This window comes from Panthera pardus, unplaced genomic scaffold, assembly GCF_024362965.1.
Source record: "Panthera pardus isolate Hobbes unplaced genomic scaffold, ASM2436296v1 HiC_scaffold_18, whole genome shotgun sequence".
Classification (NCBI taxonomy): domain Eukaryota; kingdom Metazoa; phylum Chordata; class Mammalia; order Carnivora; family Felidae; genus Panthera; species Panthera pardus.
Window position 1 is genome coordinate 3078719 of NW_026526743.1, and position 16365 is coordinate 3095083.

The following is a 16365-nucleotide window of genomic DNA, read 5'->3' on the forward strand; positions in this document are numbered from 1 at the left end:
AGGTCTCTCTAAGGAAATGCTGGCGAAACAGGGGAGACAACGGAGGCAGGGGACCCCCCCCCCCCCACTCGATCTGCAGAGGCAGGGGAGTTCCAGGCAGAAGGAATAGCCCATGTAAAGGTTCAGAGGCTGGAGCATGCGAGCTGTTTGTCCAAGAGAAATCTTTCTGCTGCTTTCAGAGCTGGGGTGGACGTGAAGGAAGGGGGTGAGGGGGGTTGGGGGACTTTTCTCTTGTGCAGGGAAGAGGTCCCAAGTCAGGGCACCTGGGCGGCTCAGTCAGTTAAGCGTCTGGCTCTTGATCTCGGCTTTGATCCTAAGCTCACGAGCCAAGCCGTGATGATCGAGCCCCACGACGGGGTCTACGCCGACCGTGCGGGGCCTGCTAAGGATTCTCCCTCCCTCCCTCCCTCTTCCCCTCCCCTGCTTGCACTGGAGGGCACACGGTCTCGCTCTACCCACACCTAATACTGGTGCTAACGTTAGTTAACATTTGTCAGGCACTTAACCGTGGGCTAAGCACGACCCTAAGCGGCTGTACATTGAAAGCTCACCAGAGCGTGTGGAGGAAGGACGTCACCATTCTTACCTCCGTTTCACAGACGAGGAAACTGAAGCACCGAGAGGGCAAGCGAGTGGCCCGAGGCCACACCGCTACCTAATGACGGAGCTGGACTTCAGCCCTACACCGTCTGAGATGCGGGGATGTTCTCTTCACTGCTCGGCTACTCCCCAGTTTGGGAATGAGGCTCGGGCCCCCTCCCATCAGTTCTAGCCTCCAGAGAGTTGAGGGTCGCACCCAAGTCAGTTTGCTGCTCTGTCAAATGGGGCTTCGCACACACGTGCTCCCCACCCCACTGGTCTTTGCCGAGCTATTCCGTCCTCCACTGTCCACCATCAAATAAATCAGCCTCGGCTGTCTTTTCTGGAAACACCTGTGCTGTGTAGGGCTGCCTCCATGAGAAGCAGCTTGCTGACAGATGAAAGCTTTCAAGGTCAAGGGATTGTCCTTTTAACTTCCAGTTTGGAAGCTGCCATAGACCCCGGCTAAACCAGGGTCGGCTCCCGGGTCTGTGGTTTGGCCTTGACAGTTTTTTGTTATTTTTAAAAAATTTATTGAGAGAGAGAGAGAGGGAGAGAACGAGCAGGGGAAGGGCAGAGAGAGTGGGGGACAGAGGATCTGAAGCGGGCTCCATGCAGACAGCAGAGAGTCCGATGCAGGGCTCAAACCCACGAACCACGAGCTCGTGACCTGAGCCAACACCAGGGGTCTGATGCTAACCCACTGAGCCACCCAGGCACCCCCACCTTAATACTTGTAAAAGAAATGAGGAAGATGTTCTGGAACACCAAGAGACAGACTAGTGAATGGGTTATTCCTTTTTTTTTTTTTTTTTAAGTCTTTCTTTTTTGAAAGTGAAGAAGGGAGGAGGATGGGTAAAAGTCAGGCTGCCAGCTTCCAGGAACCAAACGGGGGAAGAGGGCTTTGGGATGCCCTGTCCCTCATCAGATGGCCCTGTGGTCCGCAAGGCCAGGGACCCTTTCTGTTCTACGCTCTTCGCAAAAGAAACCTCCAGCCACCTGGGGATGAGAGGCAACTTGACCTTGAGAGGTCTAACTGCTTCTTAAACGGCCACCAATTTGTCTTTTTTGACCCCCCACCCTGCCTCGTGCTGCCAATTCCTTTTGAAGATGCTGCTGTCGGTCCTCAGCATTTTCCAGTTGCAGGTTCAGGAATCACGAGGTTTGGGGTTTGGGCTTTATTTTGCGGGGAGTGGGGAGCGATCGGCTTGTCCATCTGTTTTCCAGCTTCCTGAGTTTGGTTCCTGCTCTTTCCTTTTCTGTAGCTCCTCCCAGCCAGCTCCTGTGGGAGGGATTCCTTTTTTTGGTTTGCTTTTGTTTTGTTTGTCTGTTGGAGGGATTACTTTGCAAAGCCAGATGCCCGGGACCCCCTGAGTGGCCGTGGCCCCGCTCGGTCTGTGGAGCGGACCGGACAAGAGTAGTGTGCCCCAAAGCCACTGCCACGGTTCATGGCCAAGACTTCCGTAGCCGCTTCATCCGGGGAGGTGTTAAGACCTTTTATGATCTGCCCCAAGGCAGCGATGATGGGCTGAGGTATTCCGTCACATCTCCATTACCTCATTTCTGGCAGGCTCTAGGGTAACCAGCTGGCCAACTGGCTTTCTGGGCAGAGAGGGAGCTGGAACAGAAACGTGGTACCTTCTCTCACAGGTATGCCCTGCCTTCTGAGAAAGGTGGCTATTGATCTGAGTGTGCTACCTACCTGTACGTACGCTAAAAGGTCAACCGGTACAGGCACAGTGGAGGACAACTGGACAATGTCCGTCCACACGACCGCTTTGGCCCCTCTCCTGCGGGCGGGAATCGATGCTACAAATGACTCTGGCAGCCGATCCGAACAGATCGCTCAGATACGGTTTTGAGGTTAACGACACCGCGAAGCAAGGTGCAAAACTGTGCGTAACGTGCTGTTTTGTGCGCGGGAGGCAGAGAATGAGGCTATGTGGCTATGCTGGCTCGTGTTCACAGAAAGAAGCTCCAGAAGACACCCAGGAGGTGGAACAGGCACAGGAACAGCGAGTGGGTTGGCGTGGGTGGAAAAGCAGGGGAAGAAGGCCGTGGCTGTGGAGCTTCATATGATTAGATTTCTGGACCCTGTGCACTTTTTTCTTTTTAAGCTTCTTAATTTAATTTTATTTTTAGAGAGAGTGCACGTTTGAGAGAGGCAGACAGCGAGAGACAGAGAGAGAGAGAGAGAGAGAGAGCGCGCGAGAGAATCCCAAGCAGGCTCCATGCTCCATGCTGAGCCCGACACGGGGGCTCGATCCTATGACCCTGGGATCATGACCTGAGCCCAAACCAAGAGTCGGTCGCTCAACTGACTGAGCCACCCAGACACCCCTGGACGCTGTGGGATTTTTGCACGTTCAAATGGTTCATTTTAGAAGAGAAGGTGAGGGGCGCCCGGGCGGCTCAGTTAAGCGTCTGACTTTGGCTCAGGTCATGAGCTCATGGTTCGTGACTTCGAGCCCCACGTCGGGCTCTCTGCTGTCAGCCCAGAGCCCGCTTCAGATCCTCTGTCTCCCTCTCTCTCTCTCTCTCTCTCTGCCCCTCCCCTGCTCTCTCTCTCTCTCAAAAATAAATAAACATTAAAAGAGAGAGCGAGAGAGAAGTGAAAATAGGCCAGGGTCCCAATGTACCACACTGATCTGTTTCTATGTAGAAAAGAAAAATCAGGGGGTGAGCGATAGAGTATCTTAAAACTGGGTCAGTAGGGACGGCCCGGAGTTCGCGGTGGCGATGACCGGACCTCGAACAGCAGCAGCCCCGACGTTTATTCCCTGCTCACGCCGTGCGCCCGCTATGGGTTTTTGGTAATAGTTCTGCCCACCTGAGTCATCCTAACACGGTCCGCGTATGTATCAGGAAGGGACACGCCAGGTCAGGTCGCTTCCGCTCCCGCTTCCTTGGCCAAAGCCAGTCACATGACCCTGCCCGACTGCAAGGTGGCAGGGAGGTGCATTGCTGCCCCGTGCCCGGGACACCGTGACTTGGCACGTGGCGAAGGGCGACCGCGGGCGGAGAGAGGGCCGTCGCGCCCGGGGTTCTCCAGAGCCCTGCCCGGACCCAGGCTCGTGTTTCCCGGACAGCCTCTGGTCAGCGCTCCCCCAGGGCCTGTCCCCTGAGCCCCACAGCCTTGGCACACCAGACCAGCCGCTTTCTGGGTGCTCTGCGAAGAGCTAGACGCTGACTTTGTCGATGCCGTTAGGTGCCAAGAGCTGTAGGCACCTTCCAGCCGGGCCCCTTGCCAGCCGTGGGACACCCCCTGTGGTACAAACGCCTTGCTCCCCGGGGCCTCCGCGTGTTCATCCGTAGAACGGGGGTAACAGTGCACACACCCCTTCGTAGGACGTGTGGATGTGTGCGTCCCTGCGGCAACACTGCCCGAAAGCCAGGAGGCCCTGTACGTTCGGCTATTGAGCTATTATTATCTTTATTCCCTCAGGTCGGGAATAGTCTAGAGACCAGGGCCGTTCCGATCGTGTGGAAAGGGGGCGCATGCTCACACGGAGGAAGGGGTGTGGGTGGCACGTGTCGCGAGCCGTGGTTTCCGGGGTTCACGTCTGTGGAACCCACCGTCTACGGCGGCCGCATCTGTTTGTGTGTCTGAGATGACGCCCTGGCCGCGCCTGAGTCCTCACATCTGTCGGCCGCGCGCCCTTGAACCAGGCCCGTGGGATCGCTTTCGTGAAGGCCGAGGGGGTAGCGTGGGCAGGAACAGGGACTCGAGGCCCCAGCCGCCTTGGGTGCGAATTCCTGCTCTGCCGCTCACTGCCCGCGGGACCCCGGGCGAGCAGCGGAAGCTCTCTGTGCCTCAGTTTTGCCATCTGGAAAATGGGGGCGGTAACAATGGTAGCTGTTTCACAGGACTGCTGTGAGCGTTGGAGGAGGTGAGGCCTCGGCACAGAAAAACCCCCGTCCTGTGTGGTGCCGACGCGGGGGCTCGAACCCACGGACCGCGAGATCATGACCTGAGCTGAAGTCACACACCCAACCGACTGAACCACCCAGGTGCCCCTCACCTCCTCCTACTCTTAAGATGTCCTGATGGCACCCCCCTCAGTGCCCGAACTGGTAATTGGCACATCAGATTTGTTCCGTAAATATTTGGTAGCGAAACTCATATTTGGGGGAAACTGAGGTATCCCCCACCTTTGGCAAAGGCCGCCACACACACCCCCCCCTCGGCAGCGTCCCCCACACGTCTCCCTCGGCTCCTTGCTTTTTTTCCCCCCCAACAATTTCAGGGATCTGGACTTGGATCCCCAGCCCCGTTACCTGTTAGCTCCGTGGCCCTGGGCAAGTCACCCCCCTCTCCCGGTGTAGTTGGGGACCCTAAGGCCGCCCTCAGTTGCCAGGAGGACTCACAGAGCTCAGCAACACTGTTACACTCCCAGCTAGGGTTTATTACAGCGAAAAGGACACAGATTAAGAATCAGCAAAGGGAAAAAGGCACGTGGGGTGGAGGCGGGAGGACACCAGGCGTGAGTTTCCATTTGTTCTCCTGGCGTTCAGCTCTGCCAGCAACATTGTGTTACAGGCTTGGAGCATTGCCAACCGAGGAGGCCCCCCCCCCCCCGAGCCCCGGTGTCCAGAGATTTTGCTGGGGTTCGGCCACATAGACGCGCCTGACTGCCTGAGTGGCCGCCCTGGGTCTCCAGCCCCTCTGGAGGTCAGGATGACACTGTGTGGCTCAAGCGCCCCCCCATCATAAATCATTCCCGTCTTCGCATAGACTATCTAGAAGTGGTCCAAGGCGCCCAGACATTCTTATCCGGCAGGACGTTCTTATCTCCCAGCAGCTGGGCAAGAGCCAGACCTTTCTTTGGAATACGCTGAGCTCAGACAGCCCAGACGGGTTGAGGTAATCCTTCACTGCCTCGGTTGCCCTATCTTCAATAGAAGGAAAATGATCGTCCCCTCTCAGCAATGGCCCTCGCTCACTCGGAGGTCCCCGCACCAACCTCAGTCCCATCAGCCTTTCTCTTGAGCACGCTGTCCGTGCGCGGGGACCCATAAAAACAGCCGACACTCAGCACATACTGATCTGGGACCAGGCACTGCTCTTCATGCTTCGTGCAAATGAGCCCATGTGATGGTGCGCCCCACCTTTGCAGGCGCGAGCAGCGGAGGCCCAGAGAAGTTCAGACACTTGCCCTGAGCCACACAGCCGGTGCGGAAGCTCGCACAGCTGGTAAGAGGAAGCACCACAGCCTGGCTCCAGGGTCTGGAACGCTTAGCCGCCCTGGGTTCATTTATGCCCGTGTGCCAGGCCCACAGTAGACTGTCCATCAACGCCATTTGATGAACAAACAGGGGTGGAAGGAAAGCCTCCGTGCGCTCTTTAGAAAGAAAACCCAAGATCAGAAATCTGAGTTATCCCTTGAAGAATGGAGATCAGGTTCAAACTCGCCAAGTGCCTGCCTGCTCTGGGAAAGCCTCTTGGCAAATACATTTTGCTTTATTTACTTTTCTGTTACTCCTGACTCCGGAGGAGAGATGGACAAGAACTCAAGACTATAGAAACAGGTCGCTCTTTTAAACCCGTTCCACTTAGGACAACTTTGTCTTTGCATTAATTTCTACACCAGCGCTGTCTGACAGGAATTTCTTTTTTTTTTTTTTTAAGTTTATTTTATTTAGTTTGAGAGAGAGAGAGAGAGTGAGTGAGTGCAGGGGAGGGGCAGAGAAAGAGAGGGAGAGAGAGAATCCTAAGCAGTCTCTGAGCTGTCAACGCAGAGCCCGACGCGGGGCTCCAACTCATGAACCTGTGAGATCATGACATGAGCCGAAATCAAGAGTCGGACGCTTAACTGACTGAGCCCCCCGGGCGCCCCTGACACAACTTTCTATGATGGTGCAAATGTCCTGCGGCATTCAGGAGAGCAGTCACTAGCCTCGTGTGGCTAGGGTGAAATATGTCTAATGTGACTGATGAACTGAGTTTTTATAGGTTTTCAAATATTAATTCACTTAAATTTAAATAGTTACAGGTGGCTATACAGGTTGGACAGAGCGCAGTTCTAGATTGAAACATTTGCTGAGATAAATCGTCAAGCAATGATGTCAAAACTCAGGATAGGTTGAAAAAAATCGTAGGGGGATAGTAACTAATCAGCTGTAAGATTACGAGGCTTTTTCATAACATTTATTGAATTCGGACACTGGTTAAGATGCTGACTATAAGGCTTCTGGGTCAGGAAGACAAAATTTTTTTTTCCCTTGGGACTCTACCAGACCTTTTTTTTTTTTTTCAATTAGAGGATATTTTTTCTTTCCCCTTGAAAGCTAAGAACAATGCAGTGCTTCCCTGTAGGAAGAGGTTGGATGATGGCAGAACAGTTTGTGGAGAGATCTGTGCTTAAGTTATTCAGATCCTGGCCCTGCGGCTGGGGGTTGGCACCGACAGGGACCTGCAGGACGAGGCTGACCATCAACCCTTTGCCCCCTTCAGTGGCTTTTGTGCGATGACGATGCCCAGAGTGACTAAGGCCGAGGAGGACAAGAGGGACCAGAAGATGAGGTCCAAGGGTCTGATCGCCCAGCCCACAGTGTGGCGTGAACTCTGGGGGTGGGGGGGGGGGGTACCTGTAGTGGGATTGGGGAGTCCTGGGAAAGGAAAAGCTTTCAAGCAGGGGAGGGGGTGATCTGATCTGAAGTTTTGAAAATGAAACAGAGATGGGGCAGGTTGGGGCGGGGGTGGCGGGGGGGGGGGGGGGGGTGGTCAATGAGCATCGAGTATGGCTTGGGGCTGCCCACCTCTGGAGGGCGCTGGAGACGTCCAAGGGGCCATGTTCCTGCAGAGGCAATCCAGTGGATGGATCTGGAGGCTGGAGATACAGAACTGAGAGTTACCAGCTGACAGATGATAAAAGGCCGGGTGACCAGAGGCGATCGCCTGGGCAGAGCCTAGAGACTGGAAAGAGCAGAGGAGAGGACAGGACCGCAGCTCAGCAACATTTTAGAAGTGGGGAGTGGAAGAGGGGCGAGGCAAGCGAAGGAGACAGAGCAGGAGACGCCTGGGAAGAAGGAGGACAGCCAGGAGTTTTCAGGGTGACAGAAGCCAAGAGAGATTCGTGTTCCAGAAAGGGGGGCAGCGTCGTCCCTGTCCTCTGAGTGCTGCGGTGAATCAAGTGACACAGAAACAATAGCGGGATTAGATCCGCATCAAGCCTGGGACACAAATGATCTCATTTTGGCCTCTCCACGACCCTATTCTATAGACATCGCCTCAGTTTTGCAGTCAAGGAAAGTGCAACTCAGCCCAGGGTCCCACACCGGTAAGAGCCGAAGCCAGGTTGCAAGATAAGACTCTTCCCTGAACTCCAGAGACGTGGCCTGTGGGTATCGCTGCACGCTTTGTGCCTTCGTCCACCCCGGGGAGGTAGCAAGCTGATGCCACGGTCTCCATTCAACGTATCAGGAATGCAAAACACAACATCCCTCACCTCGTGGGGCTCCCATCTCCGGAAGGGTGAACGGGCAACAAGCAAGTCGAGATGTGACGTCCTTCGGGGTGATTAAGTGCCAGGGCCAACGGTGGCTAGAGAGAGCCGGGGTACTTGCTAGGAAGGGAGGGCCGGAGCGGGCCTTTAGGAGGACACGGTTTTGGGGGCAGGGGCGATAATCGTAGCGACTGCGAATGCTTGGAGAGCCCTTCCTATTTCTTGAGCGCCTATTGCCGAATGTATCGTTTGTGCCAGGCAGTGTTCGAAATGCTTCCGTTCGTTTCATCCTTCCCGTCGCGGGGAGTATCTCGTAACATTCTTCCAAGGGGGTGTTGGTCAGGGAAGTGGCCGGGAGCCACACACAGCCAGGAAGTGGGGGCCCCAGGGTCTCGGCCTTGCGCTGGCTCTAGACCCCACGCTGGACCTGCCCCCCTGAGCACGAAGGAACGCGTCTGCAGCTCCCAGACGCGGAAATGGGGGGAACGACGAGGTTAAGGAGGAAACTGAGGCTCGGAGAGGTTACGTCACAAGGTTAGAAAGTGATGGGGCCGGGACTCAAAATCAGGCGATCTTTCTGCGCAGCCTACGGCTTTATTGCTAGATAGACCGGTGGCTCTCAACCTGGAGCGCGCGTGGGGATCCCGTGGAGGGCTTGTCAAACACGGATGGTGGGGCCCTCAGAGTTTCTGACTCAGCAGGTCTGGGGTGGGCCTAAGAATATGCGTTTCGGTCAAGGTCCCAGCGGGCGCCGCTGCTCCCAGCCCTACACTTTGAGAACCTTTGCCCCAGCCTGCCTCTCAGCGCAGGAAGGAATGAATACCCAGCCCCCAGTAGGTACACTGAGGCTCAGAGAGGCTGGCCCGTGGGCAGAAACCCCACAGCTATTAGATGGCGGTGCCTGACCTCAAGCCCGGGCAGTCCGCCTCCAGAGGTCGCGTTTTTACACCATCCCCCCCCCCCCCCGCACCGCCGCCTGCCGGTCGGAGGAAGCAATGCCTGCACGCGGGAATGAATGAATTCCCATTTCCCCGTCGGGGACACCGAGCTCCGGGGACCGCCGGGCTCCCTGCCCCCCGCGCCCCCCCCCCCCGGGCGATCCCTGACCGCTTTCCCTGCCTCCCCGCCCCGCCCGCAGGTGAAGCTGGTGTTCGTGGAGGACCAGGCGGTGGTGGAGACCGTGTTCTTCCTGACGTCGCGCACCCGGGCGCTGCTGCGGCGCTTCCCGCGCATCCTCCTGGTGGACCGGCTGCCCGGGCTGCAGGGCGCGCTGGACCTGCTGGCGGTGCTGTGCGTGGACGGCGCGGGGCGCGCGCGCCAGGCCGCCTGCTGCGTGGCGCGCCCGGGCACGCCGAGCCTGCTGCGCTTCGCGCTGGCCTCGCTGCTGCAGAGCGCGCCCGACGTCAAGGGCCGCGTGCGCTGCCTGACGGCCGGGCCCGAGGTGGCGGCGCAGCTGCCGGCCGTGCGCCAGCTGCTGCCGGGCGCGCGCGTGCAGATCTGCCGCGCGCAGGGCCTGGAGACGCTCTTCAGCAAGGCCCAGGAGCTGGGCGGCGCCGGCCGCGAGGACCCGGGCCTGTGGCCGCGCCTGTGCCGCCTGGCCGGCGCCTCGTCGCCCGCCGCCTACGCCGAGGCGCTGGCCGAGCTGCGCGCCCACGGCCCGGCCGCCTTCGTCGACTACTTCGAGCGCAACTGGGCCCCGCGCCGCGACATGTGGGTGCGCTTCCGAGCCTTCGAGGCGGCCCGGGACCTGGACGCGTGCGCCCTGGTGCGCGGCCACCGGCGGCGTCTTCTCCGCCGCCTGAGCCCCTCGCGCAGCGTGGCGCAGTGCCTCCGCGACCTGGTGGCCATGCAGTGGGCCGATGCGGCCGGGGAGGCGGCGCCCGAGGGCCCCGACGGCGGGGGGCCTTGGCCAGAGGGCGAGCCGGGGAGGGGAGCCCACGTGGAGAAGGAAAGGATGAAGGGCCTGGAGAGCGGGGACTGGGCAGGGGCCCCGAGAGAAGGAAGTATTTGGCGAGGCGCCCAGTTGGAGAAGGAGTGGGCCCGAGGAGTGGAGGCCAGAGACCGGGGAGGGGCTCAGTTAGAAAGTGACTCGGGGAGAGGGTTGCAGGTCCAAGACTGGAGAGGGTCCCAGTCGGAGAACGAACACTGGAGAGGGCCAGAGATCAGAGACTGGAGGGGGGCCCCGTTGGAGGCCGAGAAAGATTGGGGACCAGAAGGTTACGCAGGGAGAGGGGCCTGGTTGGAGGACGGTGGGCCGAGAGCATTGGAAGGGTATACCTGGAGGATGGCCCAGCTGGAGGGTGACAGCATTAGGGTGCTGGAGACCACAGAGCGGAGGGGGGCCCCGTTTGATCCTGAGAGGGCCAAGAGTCTTGAAGGGAGCACCTGGCGGGGGGCCCAGCTGCACGATGAGAGGGCACACGGACTGAAAACCAGAGACTGGAAGGGGCCTCAGCTGGAAGCCGAGAAGGGAAGAGGCCTGGAGGTCAGGACCTGGAGGGGGCACCATGTGGAGAAGCCCAGGGAGTTGGTCCCTGAGAATGGAGACCAAAGGGGGCCCCAGTGGGGAGATGAGAGGCAGAGAGGGCCAGAGGTTGGAGAAGAGAGGGAAGTGAGGTTGGGGGTCAAAAGAAGAAGGGATCTGGAAGACGTAGTTCTGGTCCATCTGGGGGACACGAGGGTGACAGGCCTGGAGAACGGAGAGGGAGCCCGGTCTGTGGGCCCCAAGGGCCGAGGAGAACAAGGGATGGGGTGTGGGGGTGCAGGAGGGAGGTGTCTAGGGCTGGGGAACGGAGTCCCGTGTGGGCCCGCCGTGGGAACTGTGTGTGAAGGCGATCCAGAATGGGCAGGGACGCGGAGAGTGTGCCTGGCCGCTGGGGAGAGCCCGCAGGAAGGGGGTCAAGAAGAAGGTCCACGGGAACCAAAGAGGCCTTGCTGCCCCTCCGCAGAGGAGGAGGTGGACTGGGAGCCCCTGGCCAAGTTCCGAGCGGCCTGCGGGCCGGAGCTGGCGGAACTGGTGGCCGAAGAGCTGGCCTTCGCCAGGCAGCACGGGACCCGGGGTTTCCACTGGACTGGAGCTGGGTTTGCCCTTAAGGACGGAACCTCGGACTTCTTCCTGGACAGGGCCCTGACCCGCTGCAGCTGCTCTATCCACGCCGCCCGCCGTCTGCCCTGCCGCCACCTCTTTGCGGCGCGCCTCCTCACGGGGGCAGCCTTATTCCACATGGACCTGCTCAGGGACTGCTGGGGGAGAGCCCCAGAGCCCTGACCCATCGGGCCCCCGCCTGCCACCCTCCGCTGTGAGGGCAGGAGGGTGCTCTTCGATCCCAAAGATAACAGGGCTGAGGCCAAGGAGGCCACCTCAGTCCCTCTGGCCACTTCCTGTGTCATCCAGGGACCTCACCTTGGCCGTTTGCCTCTCTGGGCCCTAGGGGAAGCTGACAGTGGTCTCTGAGGTCCTGGAGGCACAGTGTGGAAGAGGGTGGCAGCTAGGACGGCTCCTGAGGGCCTCCCTCAGGAGAGGAAATGTGTGATGAGACAGGGGATAGAAGGGGGGGTCAGACGGGGGGGCAGAAGGAAGGAGGGGACAAAGCTGGGGGAGGGGAGGACACCAGGATACGGGGAGAGCCCAGGCAGGAGCAGATGGTCCGTCCAGAGAGTGCAGGGGTGAAGGAGAAAGCAAAGGGGAGTGTCAGACAAACGGAAGGGGGGGAGGAAAGAGGAGAGAAGCTAGCAGGGAGACCCGCGGAGAGAGGACAACAGAGGCAGAAATGGGGGAAAGCAGAGGGAGGCAGGAGAGAAGGAGGCCAGGGTGGAGGACAGAGGGGGAAAAAAAAAAAAAAAGACGCATGGAAAGGAAAGGTATAGGAGGTAGGGAGAGAAGGAGCAAGAGGGGAGTGATTTGAGAGTCCCCAAAGCCTGGAGGCTTGGATCCCCTTGGCCTTCTGGTTGGTCATTTCCAGAAGAGACTGGATGGGGGAAGGGGTATGGGGGGAGGGGCGGAGGCTCTCCAGTGGGAGAAGGGAACAGTCTGGACTATTGTGCTTCAAGATCGGAATAAAACAGTATTATTTTGGTTTCTGTACTGAGTTCCTGGCTTCTCGGGGGAGGCGGGGAGGCCCAGACCCGGAGAGAAAGTCAGGTGGTCCAGCGGTCCATTCTATCGACAAGACCTCCTGGGGCCAGATGGCATGGAGGGGCCGGAAATGAGTAGATTCCCCCGGGCAGCTCGGGCCTCTTCCTCCCTCATCTGGACCGGTATGCCAAGGTGACAACTTGGCCGACATCGGTGGAGTCTACCCTCAAATGACTAGCCCAGGCCGATCTCAGCCACGGTGCCAGCGATTGGTTTAAGAAGGGGCACGTGACTGAATCCTGGCCGATGGGTCTGCTCAGGGTGGGAGGTTACTGAAGGTTCTCTCAGTCCTAGGAAGAGGCCCCAGGATGAGGGGGTCTTGACCTAGACCTGCTTGCCAGCATCTTGATAGAGCCTGGGAATGAAGCCCGCGCTGAGGGTGACAGCTAAGAGATGCCCTCTATGATCCGCCCCCCTCCCAACACCCTGGGAGGTGGACATTGTGCCCATTTTCCAGCTGTGGAAATTAAGTCACAGAATTGCAGTGACTTGCCAATGGACACACAGCGGAGAGTCCCCCGTCCCCCGAGCCAAACCTCCACCTCTGCACTCACAATGGCTCCCATTTGTTTTTTTGAAAATGTTTATTTATTGAGAGAGAAAAAGACAGAGAGCAGGGGAGGGGCAGAGAGAGGGAGGGAGGGAGGGAGGGAGAGAGAACCCTAAGCAGGCTCCCCCATTTCAGTGCAGAGCTGGACACGGGGCCCAAGCCCACAAACCATGAGATCGTGACCTGAGCCGAAATCAAGGGTCCGATGCTTAACCAACGGAGCCACCCAGGAACCCCAAGCCCTCAGTTTCTTGATGTGGAAAATGGGGCTAAATACTAACTCTGCTGCCAAGGCTGGTTGGAGAATTGAAAATAATGCCCTTATTCTCTCTAGTGCGTGCCAAGAACCCCGGTGATTGGTTGTCGTTATATACCGACTCTCCCGTTCTCTTTTTGAGAGACTGAAGATGTGGGTTGGCATTTGGTGACGCTGCATGGGGAGGGTCTCCCATTATCTGTTAGACCAGATCAACATCACGACAAATGCCAGCGAATTCTTCCGAAAATGCACCACGCATGCGCTTGAGGCGGTCGGAAGCGCGTGAATGGACCCGCGGACGGCTGGGTGTCTGGCCCGAAGGATGAGGATCGCAGCACTAAGTGGGGAGGGGACAGCGATAGGGAGGTGGCGAAGTCTGGGGAGACACCGCTCGAATCTGAAAGGCACCAGGGGAGCCAGCGGTGCGGCCGGTCCCTAAACAGGGACGCCCTTCCTGTGTCTCCCCCTCTTCGGGTAATGGTCTCGCCCGATTCCCGTTCCCTTCTGCCACTCCGGGACACACCAAGTTTCCAGCAGAGGGGTGGGAGAAGTGGGCCTGGGTACTGAAGGGACGTTTGGGCGGGCGGGACCTTTGTCGCGGAGGCCGGGGGTAAATGCTGGGGGGGAAAGGGGGAAGAGACAAACGGGTCGAAACAATTGGAAGAGGGGAGGCCTTCGGGGGAACCCAGGTTCGAAGGGCGGGGCGGGGCTTAGAAGACCGTGCCAAGGAAAGAAGGCGGGGCCTCTGGCTGGGCGAGTTCACCGTGTGGGGAGGCGCGAGGTTGGAGTGGGCGAGTTCATTGTGAGTCCGGGTGAGGGGGGTGAAGTTGGTTGGGAGAGACCATCGTTTGTACGGGGGGGATCCGGGCCGTGCTTGGGGGTGACCTCTGCGTGTGTAAGAGGGGGGAGGGTCCAGGTTGAGTGTGTGCCTCCGGAGCAGGTTTGAACTGTGCCTTGTAGCAGGAGTTGGATTCTGACCGAGGCTCAGAGAGGGCCTAACAACAGGTGCTAGCGCCCCTTGGTGGAAGAGTTAAGTACCTACTTGCAGAAAGGAGAGGCTGCCCTTGGAATGTAAGGACCACCGGCAAATATCTCGAGAGTTATGCTGGAGCGGGTGCGGGGAGCCTATCAAGGGGGCTGTCGCTGGCGTCGGCTGCTGGGGAGCCACGAGCAGGAGAGGGGCAAGAGCAGCCTTGGGTGAAGACAGCCATCTGGGGCCGTGTGGGGGGTGGACTGGAGTGGGGACACTGGACAGGCGGTCTTAAGCTTCTCCCTCCCTCCTTGGGGCACCCGGGTGGCTCAGTGGGTTAAGAGTCCGGCTTGAGCTCAGGTCATGATCTCACGGTTCGTGAGTTCGAGCCCCGCATCGGGCTGTGTGCTGACACCTCGGAGCCTGGAACCTGCTTCGGATGGTGTGTCTCCCTCTCTCTCTCTCTGCCCCTCCCCCGCTCATGCTCTGTCTCTCTGTCTCAAAAATCAATAAAACATTAAAAAAATAAATTAAAAAAAATAAGATTCTGGCCCCCTCGCCCGCTCACGCTCCCTCTCCCTCTCCAAAAGAAAAAGAAAACTGTTGGATATAGCGCATTTTAAATTCTTGTGCGCGAGGTGTGTTCATGAACACGGGTGCATTTCAACTGGTTTTGATGAACCCTCATCCGACATACTTAGTATTTTACTTGCTTATTTTCTGCTGGGCCACAGTAGAGGGGAGGGAGGTCACTGCTCTGTTACCAGAATCTAGGGCAGTGCACGGCACATGGCCGGCAGTCAGGCTGTTGAATGGTGAGGAGTGTCCCCTCCCCCAGAGCTCCTGACTCGGGAATTGTGGGTGACGCGCAAATTTGAGCCTGCTTCGCCCGCCTTTCCCCACGATGCCGATGGGGGCGCTCTGAGCATCACATTTTGATCCAGACCAACCCCCTTGTTTCCCTCTGTGTTGAGTCTCGCTGCAAAGGGCATGTATTAGTTCCTTACGGCTGCTGTAATAAATGATGACAAACTTGACGGCTTAAAGCCACCCACACTCATTCTCTCACAGTCTGGAGATCAGAAGTTTGAAGTCCGTTTCCCTAGGGCCGAAATCAAGATGTTCGCAGGGCTGTGCGCCCTTTGAATCTCTAGGGGAGAGGCCGTCTGCTTCCCTTTTCAGCTTCTAGAACTTCATCCCTCACAACCCTTGGCTCCGGCCCCTTCTTCCACCTTCAGAGTCAACAGCGGAGCATCTCGGTTCCTTGATCCCGTCGCCTTCACTGCATCGAATCTCCCTCTTATAAGAACACTTGTAGACATTTAGAGCCACCGAGATGATCCAGGATAATCTCCCCATGTCAAGACGCTTAATTTCATCCTACCTGCATAGTCCTTGTTTCCAAAGTCACAAGCACCTGAATATAGTTGGAGGCCATCATTCAGCCTACCACATGGCAGAAAACCCAAGCCAAGCTTGCTGAAGCAACAAAAGGTAATTCATTGCCTCATGCAACCAAAAAGTTAAGGAGGGGATGCTTCAGGCACAGCTAGATCTAGGTGCTCATCCAGAAGCTGTCCCTGCCTTCTCTGGGAGCTGTTTGTGTCTATGACAATTTCATTGCCAGGCTGACTCTACTCCGCGTGGATGCGAAAGGTGGACGTGGGCAGCCCCAGGTTCACATCCAAAGATAAGTGCCCCGGAGAAAAGTAAAGCCAGGAAGCAGGTAGGGCAAGACAGAAGGGTAGCGTGAGTTTCCATTTTAAATAGGTGGTGAGGAAAGGCCTCTAGTGAGAAATGACATTTGAACAAGGACCTGACCCAGATGAGGGGGAAGCCAGGCCGCTGTCTTGGGGAAGAGGGTTCCAGACAATGAGTCCGTTGAAGAGCCTTGAGGCCAATGTGGCCAGAGCCTAGTGAGACAGCGGGAGAGGGGGAGAGAGGACAGATCCCAGAGGGAAAGCAGGGGGGTCACGCAGGGCCTCCTGAGTCCTGCTGAGGACCTGGGCATTTCTTTGAGTTAGAGGGGACAATGCGGGAGGGCTCTGGGCTGAGGAGGGACGTGAACTGATCTAGGTGTTAACAGGCACACTCTGGGGAACCTACCTGGGGGTCGAGGACTGAGGCGGGAGGTCCAGACAGGCAACAGGTGTCCTCGCTTGGGGTCAGAGAGGATATGAGCTTAGGGGAGGCGGCCGGGGAGAGAGTGAGAAGTAGCCGGATTCTGGGCGTACTTTCCGGATAGAGCCAACATCGGAGGGATTCGATGAAGGGGTATGAGCGGGAGGAGCAGGTTTCTGCCCTGCAGGTGTGGGATGGAGATGACCAGGGACTGAGCCCTCTCTCCTCTCCCAGGCGCCCGGAGGAGGCGGGGCGGAGGCTCCGGCCCTGGTGCAGCTCGTCCACGAACACCGGGCGTACTCGATC

The 16365-nt window shown here is 58.0% G+C and overlaps 1 protein-coding gene across 4 annotated transcripts in view; it reads left to right on the top strand.

Annotated features, from left to right (window-relative positions):
- Positions 1-16365, top strand: part of ZSWIM9 (zinc finger SWIM-type containing 9) — a 181946-nt gene that overhangs the window by 9594 nt on the left and 155987 nt on the right. For 3 of the 4 annotated variants that reach the window (XM_053905551.1, XM_053905550.1, XM_019425843.2), the window contains exon 4: positions 9163-11571. In XM_053905551.1, coding sequence (XP_053761526.1) covers positions 9163-11292 — 2130 coding nt within the window. In that variant the 3' untranslated portion in view covers positions 11293-11571. Of the gene's footprint in view, positions 1-9162; positions 11572-16365 lie in introns of those variants that run through there. The other variant, XM_019425842.2, reaches the window with a different exon arrangement.